The sequence below is a fragment of the Hyaena hyaena genome, unplaced genomic scaffold (genome assembly GCF_003009895.1).
Source record: "Hyaena hyaena isolate Hyena2069 unplaced genomic scaffold, ASM300989v1 scaffold_30, whole genome shotgun sequence".
Taxonomy (NCBI): Eukaryota; Metazoa; Chordata; class Mammalia; order Carnivora; family Hyaenidae; genus Hyaena; species Hyaena hyaena.
The window spans coordinates 5,097,414-5,116,589 of NW_024080662.1; the positions used below are offsets into that span (position 1 = coordinate 5,097,414).

Below are 19,176 nucleotides of genomic sequence, written 5' to 3' on the forward strand. Positions count from 1 at the left end.
TCCACCACCTCCTCAGCTCTGAGCATTTGCTGAGATCACACAGGGAGAAGATTCAGGCTGGCTGCCTAAATAAAGTCACCACAAATCGATCTCAGAACAAGAACGTCTTCATATCAGTGTCTTGTGGAGACATCAACACTTGGTTTCCCACCTCCATTTCCAGTGTTACTTTTGTTCACTACCCTATAATATGCCTTTTTCTCCCTAAAACCCCCTAACATGCAAGTGGTGCTTTCCAAACTGCTTCCAAGGAGGATGTTCAAGGGAATCTGGCCTAGGCATAGGTGTTACTCTCCTACCCTGAGGGCTCAGAGCACTCAAGGCTCTGGAAAGCTCTAGCAAGACCCCTGTCTGGAAGCAAAGCCTGTCAGCTTCCTGCAGACATTCTTCCTCACCCTCTTCTGTCTGCCCCAACGTCACAGAGCTGTTGGGGGATGATCCTCACCCCTCTCAGACCATGCATTCAGGGCCTCGGGCTTCCTCAGGGCCCAGCTCTCAGAGGCAGTCCCGCCAAGAGAAGAAAGGTGACTGCAATGTGTTTAAGAAGTTATCTAAGGTGACAGATGGTGACTACATTTATTGTGGTGAACACCAATTAACGCATAGAACTGTTAAATCCTACTATGTGTATACCTGAAACTAACACTGAACGTCAAATATACTTCAAAAATAAGTATTTTTAAAAATGCAAGAACTAAAGCAAAAAAGTTATCTAAGCCTCGCAGCAAGCGGAACTGATGAAAAAAGGTCATCCCTAAGATACCCCACCCCAAATAGTTCTTGGTACACAGTATGCATTCTAACATGCTGTGCACTGAAAACAATCTACGTAAGAGAAACTTCAGTGGCAAGAGATGAAAATGGCCCCAAAGCCCACTCACCTTGCGTCTCCAGCAGGTTCTGCACCACTTCCTCCAGGCCGACCAGGTAGATGAATTCGTTATTGGCAGCACTGGGCAGGAAGTTCATCTCTGGGGCAGGGGGCTTGGGAGGGGGGATTTCAAGCAGCGTCTTCTCTAGCTGTTTGCGCAGTGCGAGCTTAGCAGCCGCCTGACGACTGGCTGGAGAATCCGCAGAGGTGACCACAGAGGCCACGCTGGTGGGGGTGGAGTTGGCCTGAGCAGAGGTGACTGTTGTCCCTTTCAGTGATGCTGGGGAAGGCTTTTGGGAGATAACAACCTGGTCAGTGTGCTGGGGGTGCCTGACTCCACAGCCCCAGATGGCATCATTAGCTGCACTAATGAGTCTTTAAGACAATAACTCTGAACTGCCTGACATCAGCAAGCAATAGGCAGAGCAGCATTAAACTCATCACCCTATGAGATGACCAATCCTGTAAACATACTTGAGGTTTAGCTGATATCCAATAAACGATACACATTTAAGATCTGTAATTTGTCGTGTTTTGCCAACACGAGGATATCCATGAAACCAAAACCATGACTAGGGCAGTGGGCACCCCTACTCAGGCAACATAGCCACTGTCCTGTCACTATGACCTAGCAGCCCTCCTCCTGGCACAGGGCTAGATGACCTCCTTCGTTACAGGGGTACGGCAGTGGATCACTACAACACAGGTGGCATTTACTTCATGAGCATCTTTGTGGGTGCTTATCTGGAGACTAATGTTTTACTCAGCTCATGTGTCCTTTTTGGGGATCCAGGGGAGAACAGCTTCTGGACCCACCCCTGCTCCCTCCCCCTCTTGATCTTTGATGCTTCTGCACTACTTTCTTGCCTTCATCTGGACCCCAGTGGCCAATGCTCCATTTCCTCCTTGCTCTAGTTCACCCAGCCCCCAACCCTGTTGAGCGCTTTCCCCAAAACTCTGAGTTGCCCACACCAGTGACCTTCTGGAAATCTAAGGAAAGCAGCATATACCACCCCCAGGAAAATACACACACCTGACAACTTGCATACAACACATCACAGGACTCAGGGAGCCCAGGATGCTATCCCAGGACTACCACCCTCACAGAGTTGAGCAAGCCTCCCAACAGAGAGGAAGCCAGCCATCACAGCACATTGGCCTGGCCTGACTTTAGAGAAGGCAGGGATGCTGCCCAGAGCCCTGTTGGCTGGGCTCTTCTCTGAGGGAGGCAGACAAAGATGCACCATGCCACAGGAGGAAGAGAAACTAACACACCCATCAGCAAAAGCTGCTGTAGACCCAGTAATTTTATCTGTCAATAAAGCTCTTGCTTCCAGCCTGCCCACCCACCCTGGTTCCATCTTCTTAGCTCTGCTGGGTAGGGACAGACCCACCCCATCTCAGAGGCTCTGTACAAGAGGTGAAGGAACTCATGGCTAAGAATAGATGTGCCAGTGCTGTGAGGACATTTGCAGACATGCTCCCCTCACGTGCTCATGCCGACAGGGAGGAGGGTGGGGAAGGCTCTGGTATCCCGCAGCCACCTCCAGGCCTATCAGATTCTTCGCCTGGCTTCTTCCATCCCCCAAAACACTCTGGGTCCCACACGCAGCCTGAAGCTTCCCCCCCCACCCCTCAACTCTGCACCTCTCCCCCTCTCAAATAGCTATCCACCTCTGCTAGACCATAGTTCTGAACACAGGACTTCTGCCCATACTGACAGGCTTTCATGCTATGACATGCTCCAAAGAGCTCTAGTCCAAACCTCCATGGGGCCTAAAAAGCCTTGCCTGGCTCTGAGTGGGCAGGCCATGCCATACCACTCTGGAGACAAGACTGTGCACCCTTGATGTGTTGTGTCTATAGGGCATGTGCCCCACCCTGACTCAGCAAAGCCCTCACCTGTGGGATGTTGACGAGCAGACTGGTGTTGGGGACATTGGCGACGCGGATGAGGCCTTGCTGGATGATCCTCTGTCCCTGAATTTGCACACTGGGCACAGAGGCCCGAGGGGCCAGGAGGAGCGGTGGCGGCCCCGTGCTGGAATGTTGTCTGATGTTGTGGATTTGCTGTGGGGTGGGACAGGGGATAAGATGGTAAGAGGGATGATGGAGGGAGGGAAGAACCCCAACTTGACGACCAGGAAGGGTTGTTCTCATTGAGGTGGCTGGCTATTTGGAGTTGCCTGGATACTCTTGCATCCTAAAAGCACGCCCTGCTCACCTGAGCCCCCCTGACGAGTGGGGGCATGACGACCTGTGAGCTCGCCTGTGGCCCCAGCTTGGAGGACACCTGCTGCCCGCCGCGGACCAGGGGTGGTGGGATGACACTGCCAGGCATTCTTGTCGAAGAGGTCTGTCAACGGCACCAAACCCCAGGTTTTACATGTTTTTTTTTTTTTTTTTTTAAAAACAAATAGGTTTGCTGTTTTGTTTAAGTACACACTTGTTTTAAAGGGGGAGCACTAAAATGCCTATTTATTCTAGGCACAAAAAAAGAAAGAAGGAACATGGACTCTGACGATAGCTATGCAGACTGGGCTCACTCAGAAGTGAATTACACCAACAAGGTAGCATATTTTCACACACAGTAGGTGTTCAGCCAACCCAGGCCGGGTGTCACTTGCCTACTGGCCAGAGCTGGGGGCTCAGGCCTATTTGAGAGAAGGTGGGCCCCTGTCCAGACCTTGGTCTCAGGTCTGGGAGTAAGAGCTCTACCCTTTTTATAGTGTGGACAGAGGAGGTCCTGCTGGGTTTCATAACCACCCTTCGGAATGTCAAAATGAAAGGAACCTGTTCTGCCTAAATCTTGGTTCTCTTCCAGTTTTGCTAGTCCTCCTCCTAGCAGTGGCATGATTTATTCATGTCAAGAGCGGCTAAGCTTGGGCCTCACTCAAATCTAGTCAGAAGGAATGGGCAGCCTTTCACAGGAACTGGATCAGCACTGCCCAGGAGTACAGAGGAGACACTGACCTGAAGGGATGGCTTGCCAGAAGGAATGTTCTGGGTGCCCCGCACGAGCGGGGGAGGGGTGGTCACGGCACTCCCAGCAGACCCTGTGGGCTGCAAGAGAGCAGGACATGTGAGAGATGAGGGGGCCATCAGCCTTGCTCCCCTCACACATAATCCAGAAGAGAATTGGTTTTCTTCTTCTTCCAAAAGCATCAGGCTCCTTTTCAAAGGTTCTGCTTCCAGTCTGCTTACGTCTGTAGTAGGAACTGACATGACTGAAATGGGCAGGGGAGAGATGTTCCAGCACCCTTCACCTCTGGGGATGCTTGGCATCATTTTGTGGTTCAAGAGCAAGTTCTGCCTTCCAGGGGATATGAGGGCTGGTGGTGGTGACCGAGTCAAAGGACCCCAGGCCTGGATAGATTAATCCCAAACTTGGTGAAAAAATATGGAGTCCAGGCACTTCTTAAAGTAACATTACACTAGAGAAAAGACAGTGACAGACTTGGTTCGCTTCACCAAGTCTTAAACAGCTGGCAAGGAAACAAGTAACAGGCAGGGCTCTGTCCACTGGGAGATTAAGAGATGCCAGGCCATGTCCACTAATTGACCATGCGCAAGTGGGAGCTCAAGCAAAGCCTTAAGTCAGACCAAGGAGTATCCTCCTGTCCTGTTCCCTTAAGAGGACATGTGTTCCACATAATCTGTTAGCTCATACTACCCAAGACACACTTTCTAGCTTACGGAGATGGTGGTTAAAGAAAATAGAAGGGTAGCTTAAAACACCCAATAAAACAAACTTGACCTTGGCCTACACAGTAAGTTGCATTAAGCAGCAGCACAAGGAGCCTCAGAGACCTGGGGAGATAGCACTTGGCTTGCCCTTGCAGCATTAGGGAATCTGTCCACAAAACCTTGGTAGCCACTGATGCCATCCACAGGCAGGAGGCCTCTCTGTAAACGGGCTTGTGACAGTTCTCAATCCAGAAATGTTGTTCTAACAGCTTTAAAGACATCTGTTTTCTTAAGGCTTATAATCTATAAGGTATAAGTTTTACATAGACTGAGAATATGCTAGACCAAAATGCACCATAATATCCTTTTACTCTGACATCCTTTTCGCTAAATCTAAAATTCAAACTTGAAACTTCAGATCTTGACCCTCACACCCTTGAGGAAACCTGTTCACCCATGACCAGCCACTCCAGCTCCTGGTACTGAGGTGGGCCAAGGTAATGATTGTGAATTTCCACTCCCTGTTCTAAATGGCTCCTGCTGGCCTTGAAGAGAGAAGAGATGCACACACACCTTCTGGGTGGTGGTTTCCTTTTGTATCTGACTCTGCCGCAACTTTTTTAATAAAACAAGTTTTGCTTCTTCTAATCTTAACTCTTCTTTCAGTTGCTTAATCATCCTTTCTCGTTCTTCAGGACTGCTTTTCTGTAAGGGCAAGAGAACAAGGGTTGAGGAGGAGGGCCACAGCCACAGAGCACAAGCCCCGCTGTCATCACCTCCATTTCAGGGTGCTGTCAGGCAGGGTCATCCCCCAAAACGGCAGGGACAAGGCTCACCATGAGGGCCTCAGTACTGGTCTCCTTCAAGGCCTCCTTCGTCAGCCCGTTCACCCTTGGGCTCGCGGGCTGCTCATTGTCAGAGAGCACGATCACATCAGGAGAGGGGGCTCTCCTCTCAGACTTCATGTCACTGTGGAGCAGGGATAGTAAGTTGTTACCAGATTGCCTGGACACTGCCAGACACCGTTCCCCAGAGCCCGGCACACACACACCACAGATGCCCAGATTTAGTCACAGGAAGGAGGTGGAGAGCATGGCTGCCCCGCTCAGCCTCCCCAGCCTCTTCTCCTTTAGGTCCTCCCTACTGCATACCCAAATTGACTTCTCTCACTGCACTCACCATAAGGCACACAAGCCCCCAGCTTGGCCCCCACCCAGGATCATTCTTGGTGCCCGCCTCTGTGTACCCAGGGCTGAGGACAAGTTGGTGTGTTCAAGAGTGTTATGACGGTTTTAGAAAACATCACAACTTCCTTCTCTACCATGTGGTTCAGTGTTGACCCTGAGGCTGAGGCAGGGTCTTGGCCTACTGTTGGAGCTCCTGTGTGTGGACACTTGACAGTGTCTAAGCCTCTACTGTGTCACAGAGTCCACACACAAGGTCCCAGAGACAGTGCTTTGCCCCCCACCAAGCATTTCTGTTTTGGCAAATGTGAACTTTCTCTTAAGACCTGGCCTCCACTTGTGTTGAAAGAGATCTGATACTTCCTTTCATCAGCGGGAAAACCAGCTGAGGACCAAACACACCCACTAGGTGGCACTGTGACCTAGAAAACAAATTGATGAACTTAACTGGGAAGAAGAGCTCTAAGTTGTCCCACTCCTCCTACTAGACCCCAGCCAAGGAGGGACAGAGTTATAGATGGAGAATTAGTACTTTAATAGCTCAATGAACTACCTTTTTTATTCCTGGAATGAGTTCTGTCTTTAGGGATGGACAGACACAAGGGACCGAATCCTGATGGTTCAGGTCTACCTCTGGACCCTTGCCCCACACCAGAACTCTCCCTTTGTTCCTCCTGAAGAGCCACATGGTGGCTACACCTCAATACTCCTAATCTTGATCAGATTTAACCAGTGTAGCTGTTGACTGAACTCTCACAAGAGGTCAGGAGAGTGGACTAAAAGGTATACAGTCTCCTCATTGGGGTGGTCAACCCACATTCTCAAGTCCAGAAACTGGTTGGCTATTTATAAAGTAACTCAGAACATTACACTGGGCCTCACCAAACCAAAGACCAATGCAATCTGGGAACCACTACTCATCTGTGTGTCTGCAGACTCCCCACTCTGCCCAAGATCAACTTTCAAGGTGACCTTGGGGCTCCAATTCCAGGTTCTCTGGATGTACACAGAGATACTGAGGAGCAGTGCAAGGCCCCGGCACAGGAGCTGTAGCCACTGGTCCCAGCTCAAGTGGGTTCCCAGGTGGCTGTGTGCAGACAGAGCAGCAGCCCAGGCAGAACCATGTTTACAGTTGCAGACTGCAGGCACTTCTTCCTGAGCAAGAGTGCACTGAGACCATGGTAATCACTTTTTATCATCTTATTGGGGGCATGCAGTTTTCTGAAGGTGAGAGGTCTAATAAAAGTCAAATTTGCCTGGAGGAAGAGGGCAGGGTGCTGGACCGAGACCATCTGGAGGCTGGAGCTCCCTGAGATGGCCAGTCTGACCACAGCACTCCCAGGTCTCCTCTTGGCCTGAGACTAATCAATAACTCATCCAAGAGATGACGTCATCCCACCCCCCATCAATGATCACTCAGCATCCCAGCAGCCAGCAGGGAGTGAACTTCCTGTATGCTAATCATCCACCAAAAAGTCATGTGACAAAGGCATTTCCCTCCTTGGTCATGTGACCCTTTTAACTGTGCCTTCCAACATGAAAACCATGGCAACAGCCAGTTCTAACCGGTCCGTGACACACAGCCTTCATTTTGAGAAGTGAGGTAGGGTTCAGGTGCTGTCAGAAAATGGAGGCAACCCAGCTAACCCTGGGGCTGCCCAGCTGCAGGCACTTCCTATGCAGCGCCAGCCCACGAGGAGCTGTTGGTGTATTACAGGGATCGGGGTCACCTCTTCTAAACACAGAGAGGCCACGAGCCCTTAAGTTTCCAACATGGAAAACTTTGCTGAACTCAATTTTTAAAGTAAAGGTGCTTCAAAAGTCTCAGTACTTTCTCAAAGTGCTTTTAATTCAGGAAAAAGAACACCCTTTTGACACAGGCTGAAAATTACTATGGGCATTTTTTTTTTTAATGTTTTAAAATATAAAAACACTTAGGGAGAAGAACAAAAGCAGAGGAAATCTACCCCAACATTACCAGGGGGATCACATTGTGGCCAGGTACACTGCTCTACTGCTTCAGTCCATGGTAGCCGCCTGAGCACCAAGTTTATTTGGGAGTTACAGGATTTCAGGGTAAATCCAATAAGCCCATCCTATCCATCTTGGGAGTCCCTATTTAAAATAGTATGATCAGGGACACCTGGGTGGCTTAGTCGGTTAAGCGTCCGACTTTCGCTTAGGTCATGATCTCGCGGTTCGTGGGTTCGAGCCCCACGTCAGGCTCTCTGCTGACTGCCAGCTCAGAGACTGGAGCCTATTTCAGAGTCTGTATCTCCCTCTCTCTCTGACCCTCCCCTGCTCACGCTGACTCTCTCTCTCTCCTAGAAATAAATAAAAATATTTAAAAAAATAAAACAGTATGATCAAAAGGGATTTTATGTGACCTATGAAAATCCTGGAAGCAGACAAGCAAAAAACAGTCTCACCACCTCCTCCCCTATATGTCAGCGCTGGCTAAACAAACACAAAAGTCCTGTTGCCTGTTTGAACCTCCCATCAAGTTTCCTAGAGGGAAGGCAAGGATTATAATCTTAACTCACAACAGATCCCATGTCCTCAGAACCAGGCTACCATCCCAGCTGTTCATCAACCAGCAGTCAGTGCAAGTTTGATATTTAGTGTCCCTCTTAGCCTGTGCCAGAGGAAGCAGTCTCATCAAGAGAACACAGAAACTGTCCTTGGCAGCTCTGACCTTTGTTCACATGTCTGATGTGTGGGAATGGGGACAATTCATCCACACTCATTCATTCATCCACTCGTATTTGCTGAAAACCCACCTAAGAAAGTAGGTGCTATGCCAAGCAATGGGGATAAATCCCTGGATAAAAGGCAGTTTTATCCTCAGGATCCACCAGGAGGAACAGACCCCCAAACCAAGAGGAAGAAGGGCAAGCAGGACCCAAGAAATGGACCACCACTTGCCTAGTTTCACTGAATAGCAGGGACAGCTTCACCAGAGCTCAAAAAAATGTAGCATCTTGTTACTCCAAAGACCTGCTCCATCAAAGCCTACATTTCACAAGATCCCCAAGATTCCTCACATACTAGGGAAGCTGGGGAGGACTGTAGGCACGACAAGGGCTCAGGAGAACAAACTCCTCCTCAGTGACCGCTTGAGGCGGCAGGTATAGTCAGCCACAACCATTCCCTACCAAAATCCTCCCCTACTCTCCTCATCTTTTGGGCCTGGCTGGGTGGGGAAAGGGAGGTAACTATTAGCTGTATTTAAGAATTGGGTAGGGGGCTTTGCCAGACGTAGCCTCAGCCACTCTCTTGGCTCCACTTGACCCTCCCTCAGTGTGTTCCTCTGCTGGAGCCCATTCACACCTTCCAGGCCAAAACTATCCACTGGCTTTTCCAACTCCCAGCCCCTGTACCCCAGGCTCCTACCCACAGATACATGGTGCTGTGGGTTTCTCCTGACTTCACTGCTAGTCCCTCCATGGAATGTCCCTTCACCAAACTCCTGAGGCTCCTTTGTGAGCCCCACCTTCCACTTCAAGACTCACTTCAAACCATGTGCCCTCAGGAGGGTCCCTGGCTGGCCCAATCCTCTGACATGTCAGCCCTGGGAGCATGATCAGCACTCCCCTAGTCCACTCATGCATGCCTGAGGAAGCCTTCTTAGCTATGCCTGGTACTATCCATCCTGGATAGAGAGAGCCCAGGAGAGAATTCTGGGGTTCCACTGAAGGGCAGCACAGGCCTGAGCAGAGGTTTCCCTGTCAGTACCAGCTTATTCACCCTCACTCCAGCAACTAGTCTAAGGAGAGTGTCTTCACCTTTTTCCTGGGTCAACCCACCATCCGACAGCCTCCCATGGTGACAATGTCACTGCTTGTTTGACAGGCAGGTTCCCCCACTGCAAGCTGGGTCTGCAGGCCATCACAGGCACAGTACCCATGGTCCTAACTTGGGAGCCTGTCACCAGAAGGCCCAGGCACTTCACTCCCAATGAGGACCAAGATATTCCCAGGGTGGACCAACAAACAAAGGGCAAGAGAGAGGGGTCCAGCCCTAACATGACACCATGGCCCCAAGAAAGGGGTGATGCCCCCTACCTCCTCCCAGAGTGAGAGGGGCAGGAATCTCTCCCTAGTGCCATGCTGGCTGAGAGTTGGGGACAGGCCACAGGGCCTCCTCCAAAGCCTGTGGCGGCATTCATGAAGGCTCACCAGAAATAGGCACTATGAACCAAGCTTACACACTGGGGACTTCCCCAACAAAGCCACCAGAGTTTCACTTGGTTCTACCTCTTATAAGTGAAGAGCATTGGTCAGGACATTTCCCTTCCTGTGGCTCCTAAAAGGACAAGGACAGGAATCCTGCTCTGCTGCCCCTCAGGATTGGTGGTGAGGTGAGATCTTGTTGCCAAGGAGGCTCACACACCCTATGAGACCATCAGGGAGGTTCAGGCTTCAATCTGTCCTAAAACTGTAAGATGCTGCTTGCCATGAATGCAAGCTTGGCACACAGCAGACAACTGGCCACTGAGGGTTAATACTCAATTATTCTCAAACCCAGAGAAGGCAGGAATGTGTCTGTTCTGTGAACTGCTCTGTCCCAGCAGCTGTGCAGGGCCTGGTACAGTAGGTGCTCAGGCAACACGGCTGGTGGGCATGCCCACCTCTTACTCTTCCTTAGCACCTGGTTACAGGATAGAGTCTGTGAGTTCGTGAGGAATCCAGTGATGCCTGTAGACTGACTGATGTGGCCAGCTCTTTCCACATACACAGATGCCAGGTTGCTAAAGGATGTGCAGATTCACTTAAAAGGATTTCTGAATTCTGTGTCATTATGTCTTTTCAAGCAATAAGCCCTGGAAGTCTAACTCCTAACCTGTGAGTCAGGACTTTGTTGGATGTTAAGAAGGAGCCCTAATACCCACAGTCAAAAAAAAAACCATGTGGAGAAGACCACTGTGTTATACCCTGACAAAGCTACTCATACCTCTCCATGTTCACTTACCCATCCAGTCCTATCCGTAGGGTCTGGGCTGGTTTTGTGGCTCACTCTCTGAACTATAGGAATGCAGAGGAAACAATGCTACAAGCCTTGCAGTTTCCACTTAGCCCCTCAGAATGCATGCTCCAGTAGGGTCTGACTGTGCTGAGGATGCCAAGCTAGCTGTACGGGTGGAGGGTCGACAGACACACAGAGGTTGCCCAGACATCCTAATGAGTGACAATGTCACTGGGAACATCCAGTCTGGTTGACACAGGACAGCAAGGAGGAGAATCCAAGAAGCAGTGCCTAGCTAGGACCAACCAGGACCAACAAGCAGACATGACAGACAATGCTACACTAATAACGTCAATACCTTAAACAATTAAGCTAACAGGGCTGATAGCCCAGCTCTGCCCTCCCCAGGGAACCAGCCCATACCCCCTATAACTCCATATTCTAAGAGAGACACCCAACATGGAGACCAACTCTAGAATTACCCTGGAAAAAAGCAGGAAGAAGGTGGAAAAGAAAGAAAAGGTTTACCTAAGCAGTCACCCCTGCTGAACTTTAAAGCACTCCCAAAAGGGGGAGGGGGCAGTTCTCTGAACATGGAGGAAGACCATGGCAGATGCAAACTTGAGAGGATATGGGAGCACAGCTCCAGAAAGGCCTAAGAGACCAGAGCTGCTCAAAAAAAAGAAAGGAAGTCAACAGAGGATCCCACAGGAGGGGCGAGGGCCATCTGTGGGTCTGACAGCCATCACAGCTTCAAGCACTGCATTGAGTGGTGTGAATCAAAGCCAGAAAGCAATTCTACATGCTTAATCTAATGAGCATCCCCATCCCAGAAACACTTCTACAAAAATCCTATGAGAGAAAGAGAGAGAGGGAGAGAGAGGGAGGAAGGAGGGGGGGGAGAGAGAGAGAGATGGTTACAAGTTCCCAGGTTAGTCCTACCACCTCAAAACATTTCACTGGCAGGCCCTGCACATGCCTCTGGGATATTTCATGGCCATCTGGACATGGGGCTGCTCATTAGGACCCCACAACACCCCACCCTCCTTTCCCAAGGGGCGCAGTTCACTAGAGACACTTGATGCGATTAGAGAGGGAGTTCTGTTGCACATAGATACGGGTTGTGCCCCCAAAGCTAAAGACTCGCCTGCCCCAAGGGATGGTAGGCACTGACGGGTGCCTGGTCCCTTCCCCAGACCCCCAGGGCCCTGGAGCCCACCTGCTTCCTGCCTGCCCTGGCCCCTCTTCAACTCCCTGGACTCCCTTCTTGGCATCCATTACCACTTCTTCCAGCCCTGTAACTTGACACTCTGTTGGCTGGGATGTCAAGAGAAAAGCCCAGAGCCTGCTTTATAGGGGCTGGGAAGTCAGAACATATTTTGCTTCTTGGCCACAGAGGCCATGGAGGTGAGCAGCTGGGGATGAGATTTTTGAAACCCAGAAATCATTCTTCCTGGAGACTCCAGGTCCAGCTATCACTCTGGGAATACATTATGGTACACCCTGCCACAGCTACAGCTGAATATTCCAGGAGAAAGAGAAGGAGCTCCTGGAGTCAGACTCTGGCCCTGCAAGCCCACCTCCCCTTCTAAGTCCCCCACCACAGAGAAGGGCAGTTCCAAGGTGCATGGCCAGAGCAGAGGAGCACTGTGCTGGTATGTTAGCAAGGCCAGGAAGCACTCAGCCTTTTCTGCTGGGGCTCCTTCTACGAACACAGGAGCCCCCGGAAGTCATAGCCTGGCCAGAGAGGCCCAGAGGACTTCACTGCAACTGGAGATAGCAACAGGGGCCAGTTTTAGGGGCGTGCAGAGTCACCAAGGGCTATAGACACAGGGCAAGGATGGGTTAAAGAAAGCACTCTTTGGGCAGAGAAGATAGCAGTGGCCCCACATAAAGACCCCAACACCAAACAGCAATGGAGTCACCTGGAGGGCTGGCATCCACCCAAGGAGGTCATTGCAGCCTAACCCTGACAGCATCCAACAGGTCTAGCCAGGATAGGACACCAGCAGAAGTCTAAATCCAATTCAATACAGTCTGCTCAGAAACCTGGGAAGGGGCACTTGTTACAAATCACCAGTCACAGAACTGAAAGGCTGACCTATGTTAGGTTTGGAAAATCACCTAGGATATTTGCTGACCCTTTACAGTGGCCATCCCTGTGCCAACCACCATGATGTAATCTTGTAATCTGTGTATTCCTCTCAACTGACTGATTGTCACCCCATTCTATAGGTGAGGAAGCAGTCTGAAAGGTATAACTTCTCCAGCTCACACATCTATGGCCTGCAGATAACCGGGGCCCACACTAGGCCCAGGTTTCTGTGGACTCTTGGTAATCCTAATTCTGGGATATCAAGGGCTGCCATGTGTACCCTGCACTTCATCGGGACCCGAGCCCCCACCATGGGTCAGAACAGCTGCATGGCCATGGGCGTAAAGGGCTCAATGGCACCCCAGAAAAAGAAGCAGTCACAGCATAGGAGAGAGGATGGGTTCCACATGACTGTCAATCTGACACCTCTGACTCAGATGATCAAGTACCATTTTTGGACTAGTTTAAAAAGGAAAATGTTTTTATTTATTCTTACGATCCTGGACAAGCCAGGAGCATCTACATGCCAAGTCCCTGAGGTGAGAAAGAAGACAGTGTGACATGGATGTGGCCCTCAGATTGACTGGGAAACAACCCTTGCTACATGGACTGCTGCCTGCCTAGGAAATGGGGAAGTGGAGGATGGCGCAGTGCAGCACTCAGGCATCCAGACTCCCAAAGGGTCCAGGGCCTGGGAGAGTGAGGAAAAAGGAGCATGGGACCCCAGATGCCACAGCACCAACACTGGTGTTCCCTCCTTCCCCTGGTCACCAGACCCACATGCTAGACCAACCTTCCTCCAGGTAGGAACACAAAGAGACCCCATGAACACTCTGCAGCATGGAGGGACTCCCTACATCACATAAACCCAAACATATCTCCTGGATGCCAGCTCCCTCACCAACTCACAGCAAGAGAAAAATCACCTGTGTAAAGATGAAAACCACACATTAGAAATAAACATTGCTTTCCAATTTGCAACAACTACAAATTTGTGATAAATGGAAAGTGCCTGCTTTGCCTGAAAGTTTACTGCCCCCTTAAAAAAAATTTGTGTTTCAAGCAGCTGGATCCTCCCCCACCTTCCCCTGGCAAATCCCAACTTGTTCTCTCAGCATAGTTCTGGTGCTTCTCACCCCCCACCAGATCTGCTCCAGCTGCTCTGAGTGCAGCAGGACCACGGGAGGCTGGGCTGCCTCTGCAGCTATCGGGGCTCCACTCAATCACCAAACCTCAATGACCCTCAGTTCCTTCATCTACAGAATGGGATTCTGCTGACCTCCAGGGGATGTTGTAAAATGTAAAAGGCACAAAAAGTGCACCTAGTCCACAAATGACAGCCCCACCTCTCTTCCCCATCCTTGCTGAACATGACGTGCACAGACAGAACAGCCTCCATCACCTTTGCAACTATAATTTAGCTCTGAATTGACTCATCAGGCCACCTGCCCTCCAGTCAGAAGTCCCTGGGGACAAGGTTCCATGCTGAGGGCTTCTCTTCCTTCTATTGTCTAACTCCAACAGGCCATTAACCACTGTTGCCGGAGATGTGCTCGGATGGACGTCCTGGTCTCTGTCCATGCCAGATGACCTATCCCCAGCCCACCTAAGCAACTCTGCATTGCACTGGGCTCTGCCAGGTCACTGCCACTGTAACACTGAGACAACTGCATTTGTCATCAAATTAGGACAGTAGTGCCAAACTGCCAGGACTCAGTGACACCATGCTGTAGGCAAAGCCCTGAATGAAGTACAACCCAGTGACTTTATTAAACTTCAACCCTGGAGTACAGACCTTTTTAATATTCTGTCCAACTTTTTAATATCTGTGTCAAGATAAAGCACTCCTCCTATATACCAAAGGACAGTCATCCAGAAGAAAAGCATGTGTATGAGCACTCACAATGCATGAAGGAAGGAGACTGACAGACACGTTGTGGTTAGACTTGGTGTTTAGCAGACATTTTCCCCAAAATGGTTAAAGCAAAGTCTGTTTCTTCAAGGAAACAACCGACAGTATTTGTTGCCAATGATAAAAGCCCAAGCCCCCAACAAACAAAATGTAGAATTTTGAAAAACTTGTGTTTGCTTCCATGAGCCAAAGGTCTCTATAACTCTGTAAAGTACTATTTTCTAATGATCCATGGTATTACAAACTCAAACATGAGTAAAAGATCATTCAGGGGGAGAAGTCACAAATCACCAAGGCAGAAGAATCCCAAATAATTTATGCAGCTGTTTTGTTCTTGAGGAGGTGTGTGTGTGTGTGTGTGTGTGTGTGTGTGTGTGTGAGAGAGAGAGAGAGAGAGAGAGAGAGAGAGAGACTGACTCTTCAGGTGTGGACTGCACCTGTGACTTCCTTCCAACGAGTTCAACTTAGAGAGAAGAGAGTAACTTTACAGTGGAGACATCTGACAGATGCCATGTCAATCAGGTGATTAAGGTCAACATCACAGTGAAAAGTCAAGATGATGGCACGTCTTGTAGATACAATGTGGTAAGAAGAGTAGGACACCTCTGTGGTCCTCTCCAAACCCATCAGACCAAGGCAACAGTGAAAAAACACCAGACATATTATAACTAAGGGATTTCCCAAAACACACCTGACCAGTTCTCCTCAAAACTGTTGAGATCATCAAAAACAAGAAAGTGTGAGAAACTGTCTTAGCCCAGATGAGTCTAAGGAGACGTGATGACCAAATCCAGGACAGAATTAATAAATATTTTCAAATTTCTAACATAGCAAATGGCCAAAAGGTATTTTTTCACATAACCAAGATGGAAAAGGCATTGCACCAATGCTTTTAGCAAAGGGTTTCCCATGGCAAGGGCTAGTGTGAGCAAAGGCTTTTGAGTGGAGTCCTCCTGACACATCACAGCCCACGTGGCTGTCTCTTGCTGCCAAAGTTGTGTTTTGAAAAGTGAGACATGCTAAAAACTTCACAGAACTCACCCCACAGATTTACCATAACATCTCTATAAAACCTATTCAATTATAAACCAACAAAATCTGGCCCTGTATATGGCCTTAAAAACAGCAACTGTAGGAGCTCCTGGCTGGCTCAGTTGGTGGAGCATGCAACTCTTGATCTTGGAATTCTGAGTTCTAGCCCCACATGGGATGTGGAGATTGCTCAAAAATAAAATGAAAGGAAGAGGGAAGGAAGGAAGGAAGGAAGGAAGGAAGGAAGGAAGGAAGGAAGGAAGGAAGGCAGGCAGGAAGGGAGGGAGGGAGGGAGGGGGAGGGAGGGAGGGAGGGGGGAGGAAGGGAGGGGGGAGGGGAGGGAGAGAGGGAGGGAGAGGGAGAGGGAGAGGGGGAGGGGGAGAGAGAGAAAGGGAGGGAGGGAGGGAGAAAAGTGGCAACTGTACAGGCTCTGCAGTTACCCAACTCACAGTGAACTTGGTACCGTCCAGGGCAGCCTAGACACCCTGCATATGCAGATGGGAAGACCAAGCACAGACTTCCCTTGGAAGTCAGTCAGGTGCCCCAGGCTCCTAATGCCAGGGCACTAAGGGTGGTGTCCCATCTCATACCCCATTCCCCATATACTTGTTCTCCAGTTAAAGGCATCTCCCTCCCTCTTCCAGACATGTCTACCAGCACTGTCACATTCAGGTGTCCTAGAGCTTCAGGGTGTCACCCAGGGCCAGAGCACATCAACTCTTTCCCCTCCAGAGGGTGCCCCGTGGCCTGTCCTTTGCACCCAACAACCTGGCCCTGCTCCTACTACCACCATGGGCTTTCTTGGGCCCTCTCACCAAACCCAGTGCCTCCAGGGACCTGAAGCCCCAATTTCTGGTCTGTGAGCTCCGTAAAACGTGCTATCCAGATCACCCTTTCCTATACTGCCCATGGACACTGCAAGTTCTCCTGAAGGAGGAAAGGCTGGGTACCTGGACTTGTTCTCTTTAGAGAGTGTGGTTATGTTAAAGTTGCTTCTGAATGCTATCAAAGCCCTGCACCGAGGAACTCTGCATGTCACCAGGTCTTAGTTCCACTAAGACCCGAATAAAGCTTTTCAAATGTGGTTATTCACATCAGGACTGTTTTTAAGATTTAAGCTCTAAAAATAAGCAGTCTTATGGCTTGAGACCCAAGGAAGGGGATTAGTAATGTCTGGTATGTCTCCCATCTTCACTCTTCAGACAGTCCCTACGTCCTCTCCCATCCCACCCCCAGGCAGGCCTCTCTCACTGACAACTAGGCTGCTTTGGCCACTTCAGTGTCTCTGAAAGCAACTGACCCTGCCTGGCCACTGTGTCACCACCTTCTTCCCACAGGAGTCTGTGACCATTCACCTGCCCTCCTTTCCCTCATTCTTGGACACCTGTAAGGCCCAAGGCTTCTTCCTGTCAGCACTGTGACACACCTTACTAGACCACACTGGGAGCTTCCAAGGCTTAAGAACGACCAGACTCACATCAGAGGAGACAATGAGCTTCACCAGGGTAGATTGAATGGTCCTGAGCCACATGGAGATGTGAATGGAATGAGGCTGCTGGACACCAATTTTCTTTTTCCACCACATGCTACTCCCCTCCAGCTCACAAATTATAATTCGCGTGCTCATCTCTTTGACAGAAAGAAAACCCACCCTGGAATCTCTTATCACTGGGCCAGCTCTCCTTTTCCTCCAGGCACTTTCTGCTGAGAAAAGTCTTCTCAAGGTGCGACTCCTGGTTGCCCCACCTGGAGTCACACAGGCCCTTGAGAGGTCCCAGGCAGGCATTCATTCCTCTTTCTACCTGTTCTACACAGGGCCCCTTTCATCCTGTTGTTTCACCAGGCTAGGTGGCTGCAAGGGACAGGACAGGACCCCTCAGGCCAGTGTGCTTGCCACCCCCACCATCCAAGTTTGTTATGGTTCTGGTACAAACAGTTCTCAGTACAACACAAAAATGGTTGCAAGATATAAAACAAAGCATACGAAAGCAGTTGTAACTGGCATAGTGGAAGGCTGTTAAGAGACCTCACATATCTGCTCAGGCAAAACATTTAAATGACCTACTACAGCAGCCAAGGCACTAGTTACAGAATCAAGAGTGTGACAAAGTAGTAACAGGAATATATGCTGAAGAGATATCAGAAACCTCAACTGCAGAATTAAGCCAAATAATTTCAAAATAAAATGGCCTGCTTAATCTACAAATCTGCTGAACTCACATATGTTAAGAGTCCCTGATTACTAAAGAAGTCTTGATAGGCGTTTACCTCACTGAGTGTACGCAATGGCCTTCACGACTAGAGAAAGGTATTGTGAAGGCAATGGGTAGGTGGCTCCTGACCTATCATCAGGCTTGCTTACACGAGGCACCGTGTGACCTAAGTCTCTTTGTGAGTTAGAAACAGGACATCCAGAGTCTGTCACTCTGATATCCCAGCATTACCTAATGATTTTTAGAAGTTCAGGTGAACCCCTCAAATTTCAATAATTTCAAACCTGGGATAAGATATGGTCCAGAATAAAAGCATGTGGAAAGACAGAACTGGGTGGGATGAAGAGCCTAGAGGGAAAGGATAAGGCAGAGAATGAGGAGATTAAGAGAGGACACAGCTAAGACAGGGAAGGAAGCATGGAACCAGAACAGATTTCCAAAGGAACATCTCTCTCAGTTCCCATGCACTAAACAAACTAAGAAAAGCAAGCAGGCTATGGAGAGTTCTAGTTTTGAGTTGATGGAGCTGCTCCTTGAGACTGCCCAGGCCCTCCTAGAAGTCACCCAGGAGTACAGAAAATCAGATAGTGAAAGGCAGCAGCCAGCCCACAATAGGTGCTAGGGAGGGGCTGGGCTCCAGAGAGCCTTCCAGAAGAGTGCAGGAGCCCCCAGACTCAGGAGAAGTGATGGCTGAAAGACTTCCAAAGCTCTCACACAAATGGGGAGGGAGAGGCAGTCATTCCCTATGAGGAAGGCTGTCAGAGAGCCAGAGTGAGGGTCACAACCACACCTGCCCAGGCTGTGCAAGAGCCCAAGTCATCACACCCACAGCTGTGTCACATTCACCCAATTCACTCAAAGTTGCACATTCCAGCAGACAGCTGGCCAGACCAGGTGTAGCTGTGATGGGGCATGGTCCTGAGAAGAGAGTAGATGGGGGGCTCAGATCAGTACATAGCTGGTGAGAACTCCCTTTCTATCCCCACACAGCCCATGTGGCAACAATCGCCATTCTATCATCATGGGGTAAAGGTGGAAGTCACACAAGCAGGCTAGGACCTGGACCCAGACCTCTTTATAGACCCCAAGGCTAAAACTGTAAAGAATGACAACACCAAACTGAGAATGAAGCAGCTGAATACCCATACCTGTGAGAGCAAAACAGCCCAGACATTTTTGGGGAAAGGCCTGGATGGAAGGTTTTTTGTTGTTGTTAT

At 49.7% G+C, this 19,176-nt stretch overlaps 1 protein-coding gene across 7 annotated transcripts in view; it reads right to left on the minus strand.

The window, feature by feature from the left end:
* Window positions 1-19,176, minus strand: part of GATAD2A (GATA zinc finger domain containing 2A) — a 103,575-nt gene that overhangs the window by 7,465 nt on the left and 76,934 nt on the right. For all 7 annotated transcript variants that reach the window (XM_039228155.1, XM_039228157.1, XM_039228154.1 and 4 more), the window contains 6 exons: window positions 5,395-5,527; window positions 5,132-5,263; window positions 3,845-3,934; window positions 3,096-3,227; window positions 2,774-2,941; window positions 882-1,161 (listed from right to left, as the gene is read on the minus strand). In XM_039228155.1, the coding sequence (XP_039084086.1) occupies window positions 882-1,161; window positions 2,774-2,941; window positions 3,096-3,227; window positions 3,845-3,934; window positions 5,132-5,263; window positions 5,395-5,527 (935 nt within the window). The remainder of the gene's footprint in view (window positions 1-881; window positions 1,162-2,773; window positions 2,942-3,095; window positions 3,228-3,844; window positions 3,935-5,131; window positions 5,264-5,394; window positions 5,528-19,176) is intronic.